This window comes from Salvia hispanica, unplaced genomic scaffold, assembly GCF_023119035.1.
Source record: "Salvia hispanica cultivar TCC Black 2014 unplaced genomic scaffold, UniMelb_Shisp_WGS_1.0 HiC_scaffold_1025, whole genome shotgun sequence".
In the NCBI taxonomy this organism is placed as follows: Eukaryota; Viridiplantae; Streptophyta; class Magnoliopsida; order Lamiales; family Lamiaceae; genus Salvia; species Salvia hispanica.
Window position 1 is genome coordinate 73,461 of NW_025951278.1, and position 9,028 is coordinate 82,488.

The 9,028-nt window shown below is 34.0% G+C and overlaps 1 protein-coding gene across 6 annotated transcripts; it reads left to right on the forward strand.

Moving 5' to 3' along the window:
- The first annotated feature begins 1,942 nt into the window (after positions 1 to 1,942).
- Positions 1,943 to 8,404, forward strand: LOC125197852 (protein PYRICULARIA ORYZAE RESISTANCE 21-like). 6 transcript variants are annotated; one of them, XM_048096378.1, is made up of 4 exons: positions 5,880 to 6,033; positions 6,135 to 6,216; positions 6,478 to 6,665; positions 6,720 to 7,314. In XM_048096378.1, the coding sequence occupies exons 1-4, from the start codon at positions 6,022 to 6,024 to the stop codon at positions 7,146 to 7,148; spliced, it is 711 nt and encodes a 236-aa protein (XP_047952335.1). In that variant the 5' UTR covers positions 5,880 to 6,021; the 3' UTR covers positions 7,149 to 7,314. The 6 variants fall into 6 exon arrangements, with proteins under 6 accessions (XP_047952334.1, XP_047952331.1, XP_047952332.1 ...); XM_048096377.1 differs by lacking the exons at positions 5,880 to 6,033; positions 6,135 to 6,216; positions 6,478 to 6,665; positions 6,720 to 7,314 and adding exons at positions 1,943 to 2,079; positions 2,204 to 2,285; positions 7,519 to 8,404; XM_048096374.1 differs by lacking the exons at positions 5,880 to 6,033; positions 6,135 to 6,216 and adding exons at positions 1,943 to 2,079; positions 2,204 to 2,285 and having other exon boundaries at positions 6,478 to 7,314.
- The last annotated feature ends 624 nt before the right edge of the window (positions 8,405 to 9,028 follow it).

Sequence of the window (9,028 nt, forward strand, 5' to 3'; positions counted from 1 at the left end):
ACCAATATCACTCCCGTAATAGTATTGCGTGATGATCCTACTAATGACATTACCGGTGTTCCCAATGATGGCGCTACTCTTGATATTCCAAACAACGAGTCCGTTGAAGAGAACGTCAAGAATGAAGAGATTGCCACGAATGAAAATGAGTTACTGTCAGTGCTCGACAAGGCATATGATGACAAGATTGGTGATCTTGTTGTTCCAACACATCCAAAAGTGGAGATAAAAGTTGATTTGGAGACTTTACTTGACAAGTATGTTTCTTGCCATGGGGATTTCACTATGATTCTAGTTTACAGTCAATCGAATGGTCATATTAGAGCAACAAATGTTCACTCCAAGTGCTCAAGATCCCATATTTTGTTCACAGCCAAAATTGAATCATGGTTCAGTTTTCGGATACAAAGTCTTATCTGTGACCAACATCGACCGTGCATATTTGATCCAGGAGGAGAGCTTTCAACTCTCTTTGTTTCGAAGTTTCCACCTTGAGGAAAGGTGGATTTTAACCGTGGGGGAATTGTTACGAACCTTCCTTTAGTTTAGGTATATTAGGGATTTGAATATCTTTTCATATATTTGTTTCTTGTTTATTAAGTTAGGGTAGTAGTTCTATTATTATAAAGAGTGAATTACATATTTAGGACCTATATTTATCTCGACGAACGTTTGCGGTCCCTATACTTGCAAAATATCATTTGCGGTCCTTATACTTGTACTTATGCATGTTTTAAGGTTCTTTTCACTTTTTGATCTTTTTTTAAACAAAAATACCCCCCAAAGGAAAAATTTGTACACTATTTTCTCTCTTTCATCCTCCTTCTTTCTTTTTCCTTTGTCTATAATAAAATTAGAACTAAAATTATGGGTTTGTTAATCTTATTTCCTTGTGTTCTATTAAATTTTTTGAGAAATTTAATCATATGATGATAAATTTTACATTTTCACGTCATTTTCCTTCACCACACTAGAGTATTTGTGATTATGCTTCAAATGTGGAGTATTATAATTAATGATCCCGTAAATAAAAGATTAAAAATTTGAATGACGAATTTCAACAAGTGAATATTTGAATCTAATCAATCGTAAAGTGAGGAATAATAAGCGATAAATGGAATGGATGAAATTATGGTAATTTTGGTTGTGTATTTAGCAAGTGGGTAGCGCCCGCGACTTATGTGGGTTCTCACATCAAAAATTTCTCTTCGCAATTCTAACAAAATAATGTAAAATAAACTTCTTAGCTGAATATTTGATTTGTCTAATTTCCTTCTTCAAATATGTTTTATCTCAATTTTTCTTGTAATTATACAAGTCATTCACAGAAAGAAGAAAGAGAAAAAATGAAGAAGAAAGAAAAAGGAGAGAAAAAAGTATATACATTTGTCCTTCATTTATTTGGGGGTATTTTTGTCCTAAAAAATGTCAAAAAAAGAAAAGAACCTTAAAACGTGCATAAATACAAGTATAGGGACCGCAAATGATATTTTGCAAGTATAGGGACCGCAAACGTGCGTCGTGATAAGTATAGGTCCTAAATATGTAATTTCATTTATGCACGACCTTAATTTCAAATTCGAAGCTTCTTAAGTGCACGTCATTGTATATAAAAATATTTTTTGTTCAAAATAAAAGAAACTGTACTACATTCCAATCTATCCTTAATACAATAATTTGCTTTCGCTTTTCATTTTTCAAGTGACAAAATAATATCTCATCCTTAAAAATTGAAATGAACGATCCGCTTAGATAAAGCCAAAGTTACGGAGTAGCAATGGAATAAACCTAAATGAAAATTAATAAAAGTCATGGACAAAACTTTCAACTGAAAGGCCAATTGTGAGTAGACACGTCCCACATTTATTAAAAATTTAAATTGAAAGCTGGCTTAGTTTGAATATGAATCAAGTGTGATGTTTCCTTATATCATAATATTTTTTCAAGTGATTCCAACTTTCTACTTCTGTTCTTTTTTCACCTCCTATAATTACTTAGCTTCTCTCTCCAAAAGTTTCTTTCTTCCCTCTCATCAATTTTGCTCCCAATAATTGTATCAAGACATCCATGGATGACAAGGTACTCAAAATTTTCTTTATCATATATATGGGGTTATTGATGATTATAGTGAAGAATGATGAATAATAATATTGAATTGCAGTTCTGCCCTTTAATTAGTTGAGTTTTGGATGAAATGAGATAGGTGTCAATTATGGTGCTCAAGGCTAATCTACAATGTCCTTGCTGCTACAAGAAAGTCAGGAGAATTATCTGCAAATTTCCCCGTGAGTACTTTTACCTATTTGAACTCATGTTCATATGATATTGTCCGATTTTGGGCTAAGACTCATAGTCGCCGTTGTTGTTAAAAGTGAGTGAAAAGGGATATTGGAATATGAGCCTGTGTCCAGAAATAGTAAAAAATAAATATGTTAATTAATCACGGACTGAAAAATAAAGTTGTGCCAATTAATTAGAGACATAGGGAGTATTTTTCGGTTCTTAGCATTCACTATTTTATTTTTTTGGTGGTGATTAAAAATTGATAAATTAGTCTTTTCTATAATCCACCACACAAGATAATGCATCATCCATCATATATCTACTTTATGCTATTCACTATTTCAATTTTCTTCTTTGGTTGCTGAGTTTATAGTACTCCTTGTTTTGGACAAGAGAAATTAGAGATCATGTGTACAATGAGAGGGAAAAGAAGGTGTCAATCACTGTTCTAGGTGAGAAAATTCGAGACAGATTATGCTTCAAAGGCGCAAAAGTCATCAAAGGCATCGAATTCGTTGATCCTCCCAAGCCCGGAAAGCCCAAACAACCCGAAAAATCAAAGGAGCCTGAGAAGCCCGATATAAATGCCACTTTCGTTGACCCACCAAATGAACCTAATCATGATGGTTAACATTAGATACTAGTAGTATTTTTGGTCCTAATGTAAGATAATACTTTTAAGACGTTGTTTGATACGCATCATAGTTTTCGTTGATAAAAGTTATAAACAAAAAATGCCCTTATACCTCATATGTATTTCATTTCTTTTCATGGATCTTAATCAACTTTTGTTGTAAAAATAAATATTAGGTCAATATTCAAAAATTTTTGGCCATACTACGAAATACATTGATGACGATAAATTGCTAGAAAAATCACACCAAAAACCAGACCAAAATTAAGCAAAAGTACAATTTTTTTTTAAATGAAGAGGCTCGGTTGTTCATCAGCTCCTTAAACCAACAAATAATTTTAACATGATTTAAATCAAAGATGCAGATTTGTTTGCTTGCAACTGTAATTGTTTAAATATATCAAGGCCCAATAATTTAACAAGATGCTTCTAGTTTCAGCCCATTGTTTGTAAATGCACCAAGCCCATCACTGTTACAAAAGTAGGGTATTAAACATATGTTTTTTGTTTCGTTCAATAATTTCAATTTGATTTTCATTACTTACCAAAATGTAAAATAAAACTTGGTCCTATTTTATTTTTTTCGAGTCTGGTTTAGCTTTTATAGCCATATAAGTGGGTTGAATAAGACCTGAAAACAATAGCTAATAAGGATAGATAAACTGAATTGGACCTCATATTCATTTTATGCTCTCATTATCTTAATAAATGACTCTTTTTCTTGTCCAAGTATTTAAATGAATTTGGATCATCAAAATTTGGATAAAATAATAATTTGAAAATTTTGATTAAATCATAAGTATTTTGTCATGTACTCAAATTTGTACTACAAGACTACATAGATTTTTTGGTCTGTTATTTTGTGATGTAAAAACAAAAAGTATTAATCATGAAGTATTAGTCGACGTAAAATCAAATTAAATTCTGATTTACAATTGGATTTGGTTAATACTATGAAACTGATGGATGTGGAAAGTGCAGTAGTTTAAGCGTAGGCATCGTTACTCGTTTTCTTTTCAAACATATTTGATGTGTGATTGTTGAAAGAGAGAGTAATAAAGTATTTTTTTTTAATACTCAGTAGTCCCATTTTTTAGAAAAAATTGTACTCCTACTTTGTTAGTCCAACAGAAGTAAGTATAATTTGCCATGTTAGAATAAAAAGAATGTGTAACACTAACAATTTTTAACACTTTCCTTACAATTTCCGGTTTCCACTATTACTTGTGACTAGAAGTCATGTTTATTCTTATCTCTTGTTCGATTGAAAATTTTCTTAAAAACTTATCATGTAAAAGTGTATCTTAGTTCGTCTCAACGTTATCAAAATTACAACTTATCTTGAGATTATCTATCACATTACATTCCTATGACTTATTTGATCCTTAATAAAATCTATATTAACTTATCTCATACTCAATATTATATACCTAAAGTTAATACGGAGTATAATGTTACTCCCTCCTTTGAAGAAAAATATATGCTATCCTTTTTATTTTATGTCCACCAAAAATATGATGACTAATCTATTTTGAACCCTACCCAATAATTTTTTTATTTTTTATCATCGATCTTCAATTATCAAAATACCTACACAAAAGTCATAAATACTACCATTATTGGCCCATCATTGAACCTTTCTTCCACTCTTTAACTTTGTAAAATAAAGGGACCCTTTCTATATTCTCAAACACCCTCAGTTGCAGTTAAAACCTCAATTTTTTGCTTGTTTAGTTGGAGTAGTATCCTAATTTTCTTTTCAAGCTAAATCCTCTTTTTTTTGTGGTGTTTTAGCAGTAAGAACTAAACTTTCTCAAAGAAGTAACAAGCTAAAACCTCAAACTTTTTCTTTGTTTTGATGGTTATAATAATAATTATTACTATAACAGCTTATTTTTTAATTATTAAATAGCTACTTGTAGTTAACAATATTAATGTGGCTTTAAAGTCTTCAACAGCCGCATAGAGCCATTTATGCACGACCTAAATTTTAAAATTAGAACTTTCTTATTTGCTACGTCATTGCTTATTTAAAAATAATTTTTGCATAAAATAAAAAACTGTCTATAGCTCTTAACGGTATCGTTGGTTACAAATAACTAAATAAATAATTAAGATACCATATTAAGTGTAGTACTTACCAAAATTTGTCGGTTCCATGTATTTTAAAGTTAATTAAAAATAAAAATAAAAATAAAAATACATCAAAGTGGGCTGGTATATTACAATCTATCCTTTTTTATATGAAGTATTCCAATCTATCCTTAAATCGAATAATTTGCTTTCCCTTTTCAATTGACAATACCTCATGCTCATCCTTCAAATGAACGATCATTAAACACTTAAATAGATAAGCCTAAGTCATGGAGGTGCATAAACCTAAATGAAAACTACTAATAAAATTATTAAAGTCACTGCCAAATTTCAACTCAAAGGCCACTAGAGATTAGACACGTCCCACATTAATTAAAATACAATTTAATCTATAGTAGACTATTAAATCCACATTAATTAAAGTAACACCGAATTAAATTCATCCCCCAAAACCCAATTAACTAATCAAAATGTCTGATTAAGATGCAACCGACACTAATTCTCATATTCTTGAAACTCTTAATTCCATCTCCATAATCAAGATTTAATGAATCTAAAAACGTAATTAAAAATTAAGAGAAGCTTCGTTGGCTGCCCATGTGGGGCACATACCCCAACTTACAACTCCATTTCACCAAACCTTTTTAACAATTTTCAATTGAAAGGAGTTAGACTTAGTTTGATTATGAATGAAGTGTATTTACTTCATTAGAGGAAGGTGAGAAGTTTCCATCAAAGCCAGCACATGCAAACACAGAGTAAATAGTCAGCAATTTAGGCCCCTCTTTTACTTGCATTTTTTTGATAAGAGAATTTGATGATTTCATTAATTTCAACACCTTCCGAATAATAGACGTGTCATTATGTCATTCTTTTTTCAAGTCATTCCCACTCTCTTCTTCTTCCTCTTCTTCTCCCTATAATTACTTCTCTCACCAGAAGTCTCTTTCTCTCTCTCTATCTCATCAATTTTGCTCCCAATAATTGTATCAAGACATTCATAGCTAGCCATGGGTGAGAAGGTAATCCAATTTTTCTTGATCATGTATAGAGTTATTTGATAAATAATCATATTGAATTGCAATTTTGGAGGATTAATTGAGTTGTGGATGAAATGAAATAGGTGACGATCATGGTGCTCAAGGTTGATCTCCAATGTCCTTGCTGCTACAAGAAAGTCAAGAAAATTATCTGCAAATTTCCCCGTGAGTAGTTTTTTCCATACGAATGCGAATTCACGTTAGTACGATATTGTCTGACTTATACATACCCGACCGTATCTATTCATTTTGTTCTTATCGTTTTATTTTAATTTTTGTGGTGGCAATTAATGATTGATTAGTCTTTCACAATAATCCACCACACAAGATAATGCATTATCCATCGTATACCTACTTTATGCTATTCACTCTTTCAATTTTATTTATTTTTAATTGCTGAGTTGATTAATTATTTTTGGACAAGAGAAATTAGAGACCAGGTTTACAAGGAGAAGGAAAACAAGGTGGTAATCACTGTTGTATGTTGCAATCCTGAGAAAATTCGAGACAAATTATGTTGCAAAGGTGCAAAAGTTATCAAAAGCATCGAGATCGTTGACCCTCCCAAGCCCGAGAAGCCCAAGCCCGTAGAGCCGGAGAAGCCCAAGCCCACAGAGCCTGAAAAGCCTAAGCCTGAGAAACCCAAGCCCACAGAGCCTGAAAAGCCTGAGCCTGAAAAGCCTAAGCCTGAGAAACCCAAGCCCACAGAGCCTGAAAAGCCCAAGCCTGAAAAGCCCAAGCCCACAGAGCCTGAAAAGCCCAAGCCCACAGAACCAGACAAGCCCAAGCCTCCTCCGAAACCGGAGCCACCTAAACCACCAACCCCGGAGCCTTGCGGGTGCCCACCGTGTCCACCAATATTGGGGCCGGGGCCTTGTTGGTGCCCCCCGGTTTCCCCGGTGAGGACTTGTTGTGGGCCGTGCTCGCAAGGATATGGTGGGGGCCCGTGCTACTTCGGACACGGGCCACCGCCCATGCCGCAACCGTGCTTTGATGGTTGCTATGTGTACGGGTGCCATGATAGGCCATGTCACGTGACGAGATGTGATTACTACTACTTTAGTGAGGAGAATCCTCAATCATGCTTGATCATGTGATGTGTGTACATATACGGCGTGAAGTGTACAAAGAAGCATCATCCTATTCTTATTCAAACTTTAAATTCTATGCTTATTTGAAAACAAAGAATAAACATATTCAATTCTATGCTGCCATTTGTACTAATAAAAGTAGTTTTTATCTCCAAATTTTATATTGTCTAAACTGTACATACCCAACCGTATCTAATCATTTGTTCTTGTCATTTTATTTTAATTTTTGTGGTGGCAATTAACGATTGATTAGTCTTTTACTATAATCCACCATACAAGATAATGCATTATCCATCATATACAAACTTTATGCTATTACTATTTCAATTTCACTTTTTTTAATAGCTGAGTTGATTAATTTTTTTTTGGACAAAAGAAATTAGAGACCAGGTTTACAAGGAGAAGGAAAACAAGGTGGTAATCACTGTAGTATGTTGCAATCCTGAGAAAATTCGAGACAAATTATGCTGTAAAGGTGCAAAAGTCATCAAAAGCATCGAAATCCTTGACCCTCCCAAGCCCGAGCCCGAGAAGCCCAAGTCCAACAATCCTGAGAAGCCCAAGCCCGAGCCCGAGAAACCCAAGCCCAACAATCCCGAAAATTCCAAGCCTGATAAGAAAGTCACGTTCAAGGACCCACCAGAGAACTCGGAAAAGCCCAAGCCTGCTCCAAAACAGGAGCAACCTAAACCCCCGGCCTCGCCTGTCCCCATCCCCATCCCGGTACCGGCACCGACACCAGCCCCAGCACCACCTCCGCCGATATTAGGGCCGGGGCCTTGCGAGTACCCACCGATTTCCCCGGGGAGGAATTGCTGCGGGCCGTGCTCGCAAGGATATGGTGGGGGGCCATGTTACTTCGGGCACGGGCCACCACCGCCACCGATGCCGCAACCATGCTTTGATGGTTACTATGCGTACGGGTGCCATGATAGGCCATGTCACGTGACGAGATGTGATTACTACTTTAGCGAGGAGAATCCCCAGGCATGCTCGATCATGTGATATGTGTACATTTTTCATTTTATTGTTACGGTGTGAAGGGTATACAAAGAATCATCATTATATCGTCAATCGATCTTTAAATTTCTGTTTATTTGAAAATAAAGTAAACATATTCAATTTCATGCTGCCAATTGTACTAATAAAAGTAGCTGAATAATTTATTGGTTTTGGAATTATATTAGGTGGTTGTTATTGTTCTGTGTCTTGTGATGGATTATAGTACTTTCATTGAAATAAATGTACCCCACTTTTTTGTCGACTGGTGTTTAGTGAGTTGCACCCAACAATCAACAATTCAACATGTTAGTTATGTGTATTTTAGACCACAATGTTTTAAGATTAAATGAACCTAACAAATTTAGTTATTGCTCCTTGTAATACTTCTATTGCAACTTGCAAGACTATATATAGTGTAAAGTATTACATCGAGGTCGATTCCATCGGGTAATAGTTATGGTTTGTGAAGAAGTTTAAAACCTACAAATTAAATTCATCATTTCCCATTCATCTTCAGAATTCACTTTCAAAATGTCCGTGATAGAAATTTATTTAATCGAGATCAATATTTTTGAAATCTAATTAATTTTTAATAGTTTTCTCCATTATTTATACATTGTTAGTTAGTTGGTTAAAATTTGCTTATCAAGCAACCAACTAAAGGATCGATTGAAATGGAGTAACATAGCGACACATATATAGCCGTGGTCCTAGGTTATTGCTACCACAAAAAATATTATCGTAATTTGCAAATTACAATTAGATGTATTGATGAAAGTTCTTAATTAAGATAGACCATAACTTAGAAAGTCATGTACTAGTACTTAGTACTAATTAATTATAGTGCTGTTTAGTAGCAAATTAGTACTGAATTAGTACTTTCA

What these genes read in the sequence shown, in the direction of transcription:
- LOC125197852 (XM_048096374.1), top strand. An exon ending in AATTATCTGCAAATTTCCCC is followed by an intron (nt 2,286 to 6,477) that starts GTGAGTACTTTT and finishes TTTGGACAAGAG; the next exon opens with AAATTAGAGACCAGGTTTAC.